At 47.5% G+C, this 13424-nt stretch overlaps 1 protein-coding gene across 3 annotated transcripts in view; it reads left to right on the top strand.

The window, feature by feature from the left end:
• The window catches only part of NTRK3 (neurotrophic receptor tyrosine kinase 3), a 229099-nt gene that overhangs the window by 113091 nt on the left and 102584 nt on the right, over positions 1–13424 (top strand). For all 3 annotated transcript variants that reach the window (XM_052807890.1, XM_052807891.1, XM_052807892.1), the window contains exon 12: positions 8114–8302. In XM_052807890.1, the coding sequence (XP_052663850.1) occupies positions 8114–8302 (189 nt within the window). The remainder of the gene's footprint in view (positions 1–8113; positions 8303–13424) is intronic.

Genomic DNA, 13424 nt, shown 5'->3' with positions numbered 1-13424 from the left:
ATTTATAAGGGGTGGAAGGTGGCAGCGGGGTGGGGGAAGAGCCACGTGTCCAGCTGGAGTGGTGGTGGGTGCAGGGCTCCCGGGCCTAACCCTCACTCCCTTTCACCCCAAAGTTCAGTGGTATTGTCACCTCCTCGAGATGGTCAGGGCCCCAAAGCCATCACCTCATTCAGGAGAAGGGAAAATGGATTGCTATTGGCCATTTTCTCCTGCCTTTGCTGCCAGAGGGGCTGGAAGCTGAGGATTTGAAGTAGACCCCTCTGAGAGCTCAAATTTATGTTCTCGGAGTCTTCACCTGCCTGCAAAGCTCAAGGATATGACATTTTATATGTATTGTTTCCCCCAAAAGCTGACGGGAGAGTCTGCACCCCATAGGCCATGGCAGAAGTGGGGCTGGCACCTTTTCAGGCTCCACAGCTGGCCACGGTGTGGTTCGAGCAAAAGCCATGCTGTACGGGCAAGCCTCTGCAGCGACGCCCTCCAGCTCCCATGGTGTGTTGTAGGGGTTGTGCAAGGATGCGGGGATAACCCGGGGTGAATTTAGGGCAGGGAGACAGAACTGAGCTGTATGGGTGTGGGAAAAGCTGCTTGGACCTGGTTGAGGTGGTGGTGACAAAGCAAGCACACAGAGAACTGCAATTAGGGGTGTCTCCAGTTAAAGCCCAGTGTTTTGTGGAAGCGAGGGGTCTGCTGTGGCTCAGGGGATGATGCACCACATGGTGGACCATCCTGTGGTTGGGATAGGAGACTCCAGGGATGAGGAGAAGCAGCTGCTTCCCATTGCAGGAGGGCAGGGGACGGGCTGGAGCCCACGGCAGTCTGTCTCCAAGCAGGTCCTGTGTAGGCACTGAGCGCTGACTTGGCCCCTTGCCCACATCTGCCAATAAAAATTAAGAAATTGATTTCCTTTTGTTTGCCTGACAGGACGAGGCTCTCTTTATGAGACAGTAAATGCAATCTTGCTCTGAGCATGGCTAGATTTTTAATTGTATTTGTTGTGCTTTTGCTTATTGTTTTATGAGTTTCCGTTCCCTTCCTTGCTGGTGCAGAGATCAGCCCTGGGGGATGGTTTGATTTCAGCTCTAGCAAAAGGCTGGAATTTTTTTAAAACATTTTTTAATTTGTTTGTTTTCCTGATAAGCTGAAGTTCAGGGTTAGTTTTCTATCTGTGTTAAAAATAAACGTGTATGGGCATACGTATAACTCCAAGTTGTAAAGCTAGGCTGAGAGATCCTGCCTTGGAAGTATCTACTTGCCAGTTGGTGATACGGGCCTTTGAAGAACAGCATTTAAAATTAAGATCAGGGAAATATGGAAGTACCAACAGAGGTTTGAAGTCAGAGGAGGAGGGGATTTTATATATAATATATATTGGAGTTTAATGAGGTCTGCTTTAGTGCTTGCTATACAATGCATGGTGACCCACTTTACTAGGAGAGCATTTTTTTTCTAGTTATGGGTCATATACAGTTCCTAATTAAGTAGGTTAATTATATGGCTCCTTTATATTACACAGGCAAATGCGGATGGCACAGTTAGCTCTTGCAGTGATCATTTTTGATCAAAAAATATTGTTCTGAGAGACAGCTCCCAGAGGCATGGGTGGTGAGAGGAGGATTGCCCTGCAGCCCTGAGCACTCGCCTCATCACTCTCTGCTTCAGCAAACATAGTTTCCGTCCCGAGCACGTGGCCTGGGATGTAGGTGGAGTTGTCCTTTCTGAAACCACGTTGGAGAGACCATGGTCCCATCCCGGTCCAGTGCTGCACCCATGGTGCCACAGATGCTGCCCAAACCTGGTCTGCACCGCCGGCGAGGTCCTTGGCTGGAGTTTCTTTGGAAGCACCAATAAAGGGAAGAGTACTCCTTGCTGAGGGCTGTTTGATTGCAGGCGAAAAGTGCTGCAGCCTGGGAGGGCTCTGAGCAGTGTCAGACCCTGTAGCTAAGAAGTCCTTGAAAGAAATTTCTTTAACCTTTCCCTTCCCAGCCTGACAGTGGCTGAGCCCCTGCAGCATCCCCGGGTTATCTCTTCCAGTGCTCAACCATCCGTACTTCTAGGCATTAGGGAAAACATTCAAACCCTAATCTCCCTCAGCACAATTTAAACCTATTATTTCTTGTTTTATCCCCAGTGGACATGGAGAACAGCTGTTTTATTTCTCTTTGCTGCAACCTTTTACATATTTGGAGGCTGTTATCACGTGTCCCTTCGCTCTTCTCCTCTCAACACAAAGCATAATTCTTTCAGTTTTCCCTTGGAGGTCGTGTTTTCTACACCTTCGATCATTTTTGTTGCTTTGGAGAGGTTACAGTGATAGCAAGCTGGAGTTTTTGTTGTTTCTTCACCTGTCTGCCTTGGAACATTCATTATGTTATGGATGTGTATGAAGTGGCCATTATCTTATCTTCTCCAATCTGTGGTTATTTATGAAATACCCTATATTCCTGAGCCTATGTTTTATCAGAAAGTATAGCTCTTAGCCTTGATAAATAATTTACCATTATGATATGATCACACAAACAGGGGGTCCCTAAGCTATATATTATTATTTGCTTTATTTTTCTTAAGTAACAAGTTGTCCATGTAACACTGTGAATGAACCAGGCGATTCACAGACATCGACTAAAAGGTATATCCTATTTCACAGAGCTTCCAGATAAACAAGGAGATGAAGGAAAACACCAAGCAGAACTCCAGTTTAGCCACAGGGAAGAGTGCCGAATAGAGAACGATAGGAGATTTTCTGAAAAGCAGATTTTGGGGCAACCTGGAAGAATGTTTGCTCAATATTTGCAGGGATGATAGTATCAGGATGGATGCAAAGCAAGAAGAGCTGGAACATTGCTGGGATGGATGGAGCATAGCCTGACCGGGAGGCTGGGGGAGAAAAGAGGGTGGAGATGAGGCCAGGAATGGTGGTGTTTGAATAAGGCATCTCTCTTGGGAAAGAGGAGTTGACTGTAGAGGAGATGTGGGAGGGAAGGGAGAACAGCATTGCTCCTTGTGATGTTTCCAAAAGCAACGTTTTCAAGCTGCCCTGCTGCTCTTCAGTTAACATCAGATTCATTTTGATCCTAATTTTCTGGTTGACTCTCCCACTAGCATTGCAAAGGGACAGGTTGGCAGTGGCTGTATGGCTGGGCTGGAGCAGGGGCTGACTGCCTCTTCACCCAGGGGTAGTCCTGGGACATCCTTAATATCTCGCCAGTCTTTCCCTGCAGCTCTGTGGCTCCATCACTGCTGCTGACATTGCTTCCCTGGCAGAAAAAACGCATGGGCTTAGCATGGAGAACAGCTAAACTCTGTCCTTGCAGGCAGTGTGGATGCTGCTGGCTGGTGAGACCCCTGCTTGGATGGAAGCAGAGCCATCGAGAGCCTTTCAGAGTATAGATGTGACACGTTTGATGCTCAGAACATACAAGGGCTTCTTAAAGTATTAACAAATAGACTCTTTTTATAGTTAATATCCACAGTATGTTTGTCCATAGCATAGGCTGAGTTATTCACAGAAACAGCTACTGCATCACTCTTTAGATTTCAAGTTTCAGAGGAGCTCCAAAATATTTTATATTGTGTTTTAAGATCAAAGGGTGGTATATCAGGAGGTACCCCAGGCTACCCTTGACTATTATTCTGCATTTTTACAGTACAAAACTGGCTTCTTTTCTATGTCCCTCTGCCCATTTCTCTGTCAAGTGGAAGGTAAACCTAAATCTTAAAATCTGTACTCTCTTTCTCTTTTTACTCCATTTTTTTCCTTTAACCTTACCTGGAAAATGCACTGCTGAAGCCTGTGAGAATTCTTCCAAATAAAGCCATTCATCAGCATTATACATCAGAAACTCAACCTCTTTACCTACTTAACAGCAAAAACCATATGCTATTGCCAAGATAGATTAAGAGTTGAAGTCTAGGTAGCTGCTTTGTTTCCAGGAGTTACTAATGGCAGTATATATTCTGAGTGTCAGAGCAATAGTCAAACCTATAAAAGTGATCGGTGACTGCTTGATATCAATGATGTTTTTAAAGTTTGTCTCAGGCTTGTACAGTGAGTCCAGCGCTCATCTGAGTCTCAGAGGGGCAACAGAGTGGCCGTGTGCTTAGAGGGCACTGTATCTCAGCTGTGACCAGCCAGAAGGGATGGGAACGAAAGAATGGAAGTGATAAAGAGCCACGACTGTGTTGTAAGGAGTTAATGTTGTCCAGATTTCTATACCTCCCACCCCTCCCCAAAAGTTAATAGGAGAAACTTGGAGAAGTCCTCAACTGTAAATTATGTCTTTAATCCAATTATACCTTGTGGAAGATATTGGGATGAATTGGCTGAATGATATGTTATAGTCCATGCCAGCTTGGTGCCTACCATCATCAGAAACGTTTCTGAAAGCTTGAAAGCTAGTGCATTGCACCCATCGGGTGTGTTCCTTAGGACTCTTGAGAATGTGATTTATTTTGGTTTTTTTTCAAGACCTGGAAATACAGTCAGAGGCAGTAAACTGTCCTCGGATGATTGCAAGTGTAGAATATACTTTATGTGGTGTACTATTGCTGTGGTGTCAGGACCGCAACTGCCTTGGCAGTTCTTGGGGTTTCCCACTTTCGCAGAACTGGGAAGGGGTTGAGATGGTCATGGAGGATCAGAGTTCAGCTCTGAGGCCTTTGAGGGTTGGTAGATCTTGTAAATGTCTAAGCTTGGCGGCATCGACTTGAGGTGGATGACTAAGAGGTTGAGTCCGTTCACAGGACCCAGTGTTCGCTGGGGAATGGGAGTGCAACTGTGGATCATGGTTACCTCTTACCCCATAGATCTTGGACAGGTTTGGGGCATGAAACTAGGGATAACACATGTAGAAAGTCCACCTAAGCAGTGAACTGCAGAAAAAAACCTGTGGAGTGTAAAGAAGATCAGACTCTGGATCTGTTCATTGGCAAGGAAACTGCCATCAGAACATTGGGTAATAGGTGCTGGCTGTGTTTAGTTTCACAAGAACCCAACCTCCTTGATCATGCCCTACTTCTTTAGATGTAGCCATGTCCTTCTAACCTGCTTGTACAGAGGAACACTGCTGTGATCTGTGGTCCTTAAAAATGAGGAGGTGCTGTGCAAGCAATGTCAGCAAGGGTTATATGCCGGCAGGGCTTTGTGAGCCCCCAAGAACTACATCCCCAGCAGGGTCTGTGCCAGCCTGACGTACGTCCCATGGTTGGTTATGAAACCTACCATCTCCCTCCAGTACTAACACTGTAGGAGATGTCCTCTTTGCTCCTTGTCACAAAGTTGTGATTTCTGCTCTCAGAGCAGAGGACAAAGAAGACTTCCTTCATATCATTCACTAGAGAGGCCTTTCACATCCCACTGTGTGATTAGGAACCTTCCTTTGAAGCAACACCTTGGCTCCTTAGGGAAAGCAATAAGTCCTCAATAGCCTCTCCCACCACTCCACTGCAAGGGACATCTTTATGGTGTCTCCTCAAATTATTTATACTAGTCTATACCAGCTAATATTTTTATGACTTGTTTTATGAACTGCACCTTGAAACACAGAGGTCTCCCCTTCCCACCACAGCTGAGCCAGCCAGCAGTGCAGGGTACGGCCAAAGGGACATGCACGCTGTGCAAAAGCCAATCCTCCTGGTTTGCATGCAAAGACTTGACAACGTGAAAGAACAAAAGTCATTCAAACCAAAATTGCCTGTTTGCTTTTCGTGTTTGGAGAAATACAGCGTGTGTAGTCCCAACAGAGGCATCTGGCGGCAAGAGCTGAATTTTGCCTTTGCGTCTCAAAAGCTGGAAGTCACGTGGGCCCGGGGAGTAATGTAAAAAAAAGCCAGAACCTGCCAGAAGGAATTCACAATAAAGGGAGAGACTTTTTTTCCTTGTGACTAAAACACCTGTCACGGCTGCTAGGACTCTGCTAATTACACAATAACTTTATTATATCCCACTTGGAAGAACAAACGATACTTGAAGCTCCAAAAATGAGCAGCCTTTAGACTAGATTAATGACTGCATGGAGCCAGTGTTCGCCTTGTCCTCCCAGAAGCTCTGGAGAGTAAAATGGCTTGAAGACTTTGTTGCTAGTACTACATAATAAAGTAATTGTGCAATTAGAAGTAGATTACTGATGGGAGAGAGGCATTTTCTATGCAATGTAGGTAAAAGCCAGGTTTCTCTGAATAAGTTCGAAGCCTCAATGCAGCATCTCAGCTCATTTTTGCTTGAGCTTCTGGTAGCCCTGGTAGCACCCACGCAGGAGAAAAGGAGCATCTCTAGTTGAGTGTGGTTTTTCTTCCCGTGTGAACATAAAAGGGAGGTCCTCATGGAAGGTTGCAGTGCAGTCCCTACATTGCCCAACTCCTCAGGATCATGTGTTTACACAGCATGAATGGCTGCAGCATGGATTAAAGGGTTTCACCTCGTGATGGAGGTGTTTGTGATGCTGGCTGGCAGGTTGGACCCCAGGACAGGTGAGAGCAGATGGAATTGGGGAATAATGTATTAATGCCTGATGTCCCCTGAGGCTTCCAGCTTTGGCAGCTGATAGCAAAGACTGAAGTTAAAAGATGTAAAAATAAAATAAAACATAAGTCAAAAATTGGGATACAGCTGAATATTGTGAAATAGTTCTGTGTGGGAAGCAGGCCTTGGCTCTCAGGTATGGATGTTCTTTCCTTCGTCACTTTATTTTACCTATGGGAACAAGCCTGCCATTGGTTTGGGCAAGATTAGAGCAGTGATGAAAAGAGTCATAGCTGGGGCACGAGGCTGAAGGACCTGGAGCATGGTTGCTGGCTGGCCATCTGCAGGAGGGAGATCAATGTGGGTACATTTGGGCACACTGGTGTTTTGGGGACCTATTCCATGGAAGTAGACAAGGTTGCCTAAGTGGGTACTGTGGGACTTGGGGGAGGCACGTGGACTGGCCCAGTTGGCTGGGGTGCTGAGATGCTTGGGGAGCAGGAAGGTCTCTTGTGTACATTGACCAAGGAGGTGGGTGCTGAGGGCTCCGTGCTCACGGAGCAGCAACTTCAGGACTTTGCATGGGGGTGAGTGCAGAGGGACCACTTCAAGCGCTCCACCAGGTCCCTCTCAGCCTCGCGGGGATCATTAACTGGTCCTGTGATCAAGAAGCAGATGGGGAATTGGGATTTAAGAAGTACTTGAGATGGCAGCAGATGAATTAGAGGAGATAAAGAGGAGGGAATCTTCTGGGTTTGTTGCAGCTCAGCCTAAAGTTTGTGGTGCTGACTTCTCCATATTTTGCTGGGGCCTCTCTTCTCTGCCATCCTTGGGTGCCTGTGGCCTCGGGGTTCCAGCATGGCACAGGGCTCCTCTCAGGGGAAACACCCTCTGTGTCCTTGCTCTAGTGAGAGCAAATAATGAACACTAGAGGGGCTGTGGAGGGATGGGAGACTCCTGTTACTCCCGTCCTGGGGGGGTGACTACTTTGCCTCATTTCCTTGCCTATCTGATGGTGGTGTGAGCTTTTTAGGGTCAGGAGGGTAAGGGGGAGATGTTGCTGTTTGTGGTGGTGGTGGGATGCAGCATGAGCTAAGCAAGATCTGCTCCAGTACTTCGTGGGTCCCTGCAGGTATCAGCCTTACCAAAGGTCTCCATGTGTGTGCTGGAGTGAAACTGGAGGAGGGGAGACAAGATGGGCGACACATTGGGTGAGAGAAATGGTGTGAATATGGGTTTGGGGTGAAATAGATCTTCTGTAGGGGTGATGTTTCTCCAGTCTAAGCTCAGTTATGTATTTTGCCAAGCTTATGATACCAGGGTATACGGGCACCACAGCAACTGATCTATCTTGTGACAGCCCTAGGTTTGTGCAGCTCTCACCTCTGCTGTAGTGTCACCTGTAGCTACTTTAACCTCTGCAGGATTGTCAGCCTGGTACCCCAAAACCAGGAAAGAAAACTTGAGGTGTCTTCCCTGCCCTGTGAGCTGCCTGGGGATGGGCCAACTGCCAGGAGTGCTAGGACAGGCATCCTGTCCAGCGGCTGGTGGTGGTCCACTGCTGACCCGCAGGGATCCATACCCGTGTGGTCAACAGGGCTCGCGGATCCCCTTTCCCATGTTGTACCTGATGGATGTGCGTGGTGTTTGCAGGTCCTGTGGCAGTGATCAGCGGAGAGGAGGATTCAGCCAGTCCCCTCCACCACATCAACCATGGCATCACAACGCCCTCGTCCCTGGATGCTGGCCCGGACACGGTGGTGATCGGCATGACCCGCATTCCCGTCATCGAGAACCCCCAGTACTTCCGACAAGGTCACAACTGCCACAAGCCAGACACGTGTGAGTGCCCGATCCGGCCGGAGCCCCCTGCGAGGACCAGGGGATGGGTTGGGGGGACGGGGGAAAGAGGGCGGGGAGGAAGAGGTTAAGAGGATGAGGAAGAACAGACGGAGGTTTTTGAGAAGAGTGGGTCTTGGTATGGTCCAGAAACCAAAGTGAATCTCAGGTCTCAGAAATCACAACATACATGTAGGTGCTTCCAGAGTAGACTTTCCACCCTCACCTTCACCTCCCTTCACCCTCCCTCCGCCACCCACCAGTCACCTTCCCCCCTTGCCTGAAAGTGCCATTCAAGCTGGGGTCTGCCTTGTTGGCTCCAAGCGTGAGGTCCCAGGCATGAGCAAGAGCTGCCTGGGAGCATGGGGATGGATGTGACCCCTGCCTGGCTGGGGAAAGGACCTGCCTCCCCTTCCTCCTCCAGCAGTTTCCCAGCCATGGGGCTGCCTCCTTGGCTCCCCGCCGGGCCAGGGAGAACCTCAGGACACGTGGCCATAGATGGGGTAGATGCGTAGAGATAAAGAACAGGAGGCTTAGATGCTGGATGTCTTGTTCTCATGGGCTTCTGTAAAGCTTTTGTATCTTCCCTGTATAAATCTGGGTTGTGAACTGGGCTCGTTAGACTAGCAGGTGATGATCAAATGGTCCTCTCCATTTTGCATTCCTAAATTCTGAGCGTAAAAGAAAAGCGCTGGGTAAAAGGGTGTTTTTCTGGGAGTCCTGCACTGCTTCCCATGCAAGTGGTGAGATGCAGCCTCCCCGACCCGTGGCTCGCAGCCAGTAATTGAGTCCTCCTAGGCCTCTTACCAGCTGTGAGATGCAAGGCGAGCAATGCAGGAGGTTTGGGTAACGTTCCTCTCCTGCTATTGCTTATCTTTTTGGTGTGTCTTGGTTCTAGGCAGAACTGGAAAAACAAAAAGCTTGCAAAAAAAAGGGAAAAAAATCCAACCTGTGTTATGTCTGTGGCCCAGCCAGAACTAGGGAGTGCTGCACTGGAGTCGCCTCTGCTCTCCCTTTGGCTGCTGCTAACTTATGAGTGCAGGAGACATAACTCAGCCCCTGGAAACAGGGAGGAGGCCGATCTCCCAACCTGTGGAAACTCATTCAATATTAAGCACTCAGCAGGAGCGTGCTGCTCCCCGGCCACCACTCCTCCCATCAGGGGATGGGGAGCTGCAGCTGCTGCTCCCATGGAGGTGTCTCTGGGGCAGCCCCTCTCAGGTGCTGCAAGCCGGTGCCTGAGCTGTTATCACCATGCTTTGCTTGCCGGAGCAATGGGGTGTACCCAATGAGTGCGCCCAGCTTTCCCTTTGATTTTCATTTTAATGTGCTAGATTTGGTCTGTTTGTAGAGAGGGGAGGAGGAGGGCGGTGATTATGCAGGAGCAGAGAAGCTGAATGTAGCATGCTTTTTCTGTGTCGTTAATTGCATATTTTACATTTCTTATAGCAGCTCATCTCAAAATGATTTACAAACTCTGATGGCTTGGGAGGGGGGGCTCCCTCACTTTATTTTTTTCCCTTCCCCCCCATGCTCTCTCAAATCTCTTTGATCTATGCGCCGACCATTGCAAGACGCAGGTGCTGTTGCAGCTGTGCAGTAGCAGAGCTTAAACCTCAAAGGATTAAGTTGTGCTCTGAGTGTTTGCCCTGTGGGTCTTGTCAGAGCTGAACGGGTTGTAGGGGAAGTCACTTGCAGCAGGATTTGGCCTTAGAGTTTCATGGGGCTATTCGATTAGGACCTGAAGAGTTCACAGAGTTGCTTGGGGGCGGCATCTGGAGCCGCTTCTCCCATGGAAGATGCCACAGGGGGGAAATGCAGCACTAGTGACAACTGTGCGCACTTGGAAATCCACAGCAAATCACCACCTCCGAGCTCCAGGTTTCCCTGCGAGGCAGCGGGGCTGAAACCAAACCCCCCACACAGGCGCTCCTTTGGGTGCTAACAAGAGGCAAACCACAGCTGGATGCTGGCAGGTGGAAAGCCTTTCTATTTTTTTAGATTTGCTTGTCGTTCGTGGGGCAAAATCCAGGCTTTGAGACCAGGTGGAGTTGGATTTGGTGTGTGTTTTGTATTTTAGTCCCCAAGACTTTACTTGGACAAAAGTTCTGACTTCACCAGTGGCTTTGCTTGAGGCTGGAAAGTTTCATAATTCACCTTTTAAATTAACCATGCTTTGGAGAGCTTTCGCTGTAAGGGGTTTGTTTGATCTGATGTGCTCTGCTCAACTTAAACCTGAGCTGGAGAATATTTGTTGCTCCCGTTCTCCCTGTGGTTTTCATGCCGGAGGGTTTTTCTTTCCCCCTGTGCAGAGCTTGGACACAAACTCTTCTTCATTTGCTGTCACCTGTAAAGAGGAGAACTCCTCTGGGCTGGGGAGTGCCTCGATGTCCAGCTGAGCCTGTACTGCTGCAAGCTGTCATCTCTCTCCTGCCACCCACCTCCCACAGAGCTGCCGTCCAGCTGTGAGCAAAGGTGCTCCATGGCACCCAGCATCTCTCCTTTTGCACCGTGGTGTTGCTAGAGCAACATTTTCAGCAAGCAATTTCTCTCTCCATTGTGCAGCTTTTCCCCTTCCTTCCTCCTGCAAGCATCCCTGTGCTCTTGGATGTTGTCTGGGTTGAGGACATGCTGATACCCATTGCTGCGCTGCAAAGAGGAGAGCAAACTCTATATGCTTAATGCAGTATTAATAGTACATTGATGTGATATAGATTTCTGTCACCCTCTATACTAGCAAACATCGCTTATCACGCAGGGATGACGGATGTTTATTCCCAGCCACTTAGCTCTGCATAATGGAATTGCAGCTGAAATATGGAGAGCAGCTCCCTGCCCATGGAGCTGCAGCCCCTCTTGCTCCCGCTGTGCAATGCTGTCCTGTGGGCTCTTCTTGTTAACGTGTCCTCAAGGAGATAGAGACGTCTTTCTCACTGGGGATGTGCTGTCCTTGCATCAGTGGGTTGAAGGGCGCAGGAGCCAGCTCTCACCTCTGACTTTCTGAAGTCTCCTACCCCTTTTCTGCTACTGCCTGATTTAGAGAAACAGGAGGGACAAGCTTGGCTCAGGGTCCTCTTTTGCCTCCTGGCTGAGGGCTTCTCAAAGAGCCATGGAAGAAACTGCACGACCCTGTTTTCTTGTGATGAAGCACTGAGTCTTTGGGAAGATGCTTCCCCCATCTTTACACTGTAACTCCACGGCATGCTGGGCAGAACTAGGATTTGCAACCAATCCTTGTTTCAGCCATCCTCAGGCCTACCTGGAGGGTTAAGTAAAGAGCTTGGCAATGGGGACAGTCCAATCACAAATCAATTTCAGAAGAATAAGCTGAAATGGTCTTTTTTCTCCTGATCTTTTGCACATGGAAGAGAAACCAAGTGGCGTATCTGCTTGGCAGATGTCAGCAGGAGGAGCGACAGGTTGATGAGTTTGCACCTCTCTGTATTTGGAAATAAACAGATGAGAGGAGAAGAACAGGAGTTGTTGCAGAACAAGCACTGTGGACAGAATATGCGATGAGGAGATACAGTGTATGACCACATGGATCGGTCCTATGATCAGGGGTTTTGGTAATGCAAAATATGATCCAGTCTACCTTCATTTGTGTCCAGAAAATGGCTGTCAGTCCTTCTGGGCAGGAAAAGTCAGCTCATTACAATGGAGAGCTCCTTATCAGTGGAAAAAAAGGGAGCATTGGCTTGAAATAAGTTCATGAGGCTGTTAGTAGGACATTATTTTCATACATATGCTTCTTGGCAGTAACAGCAACTTTTAACCTTAGCTCCATCTCCTGATGTTCAGGATTCAAATTTGCAAAATGGGTAATTATGAGTAGCTGGAGATTTTTGCGGTGAAAGACTGGTAATGTTTCAGAAGGAACATTTTGGAAGATTATTTTACTTTAATAGTAGTAATTAATTATTAGCACAATGCATCAGATGCAGATTAGTTCTTGGATCTGATCTCTCAAGCTTTACTCAAATTCCACAGCACAGTTTTGCAGTTATTCTATTCTCTCATATTTCTCGTCTGAACAAAGAGGTCTTCTCGAGAATGACACAAATCAGAGAAAAAATTCAAACCTTAATGGAGAAAATTAGTCTGGGGGGCAGATCCTTTGCAGATCCCTGTCTGTCTCCCATCAGTGGATGCTCGGTTCCCACCAGTGCTGTGAAGCTAGACTTTCGGGGCAAGTGGTTTGATTTTCACGGAGGTTGTTGCCAGACATGACTGGAGCTGGCTGTGTTTTCCTCTTCCAGGACTGGCGCAGTCTGGGGACTGGGATGCATTCTCCACACGGGTGGAGCAGCCGTCCTTCCGTAGAGTCCTAATGAGGGTTTTTTTCAACCTCATTTATTACAGGCTGCCCTGACATAATTACATATTCGAAGTTAGTAATTACACATATTCATGCTAATTAAGTAATTAGATATAATTACACTAACTGTAAATACATGGTAATCGGCTAAAAAGAAGCACTTCAGAAAAAAACAAGGCAAATCACACAATAAAAGTGCCATCAGCACTCTTTCACTCAGTACCCTGTCTTTATCTTGTATTTCGGTGCAGTTTAAAAAGAACATTGTGGTCATTTCAAAAATCATAATTTTTAAACAAATAGATTTCCTTACCTCTGTTTCTAATAGGTCTTGAAAACAAAAATGGGAAGGATATTTACCCTTACCACTGTAAATTCTTTTTGTTTGCCTAGTGTGTTTTGTTCATCCTGGGCATGGGAAGCTAAAAAGTATGCAGCATTTCTATTTTTGGTCAGTTCATGTTCCCATTTTCACTAAAAACAACACCAACATAAAAATAAAGTCATAAATACTTGCAGTTTCATTTGGCTAAAAAAGAAAACTTAAACTGTTGGTAGCAGAAAAGGGAAACTTTTCTTTCTTTTTTCCCGAGGGATAAGAGGATTTGTCAAATATTATTTTCATGCCATATAAATATGGAGCCCAGTGTGCAGCGACAGCAGCACTCTGCTGCCCAGTGCCCAGCCTGGGGCCAGGCTGTACAGGTCTCAGTTCCTCCCACAGGTCTCTGCTGTTTCTCCAGTTTCTCCAAACTTCTCTTTTCCTCTTCTCTCCTCTAACATGAAAGCCCTAGGCTCTTCTGCAGC

The sequence above is a fragment of the Harpia harpyja genome, chromosome 14 (genome assembly GCF_026419915.1).
Source record: "Harpia harpyja isolate bHarHar1 chromosome 14, bHarHar1 primary haplotype, whole genome shotgun sequence".
NCBI lineage: Eukaryota > Metazoa > Chordata > Aves > Accipitriformes > Accipitridae > Harpia > Harpia harpyja.
This window is presented reverse-complemented; position numbering and strand designations above follow the sequence as displayed.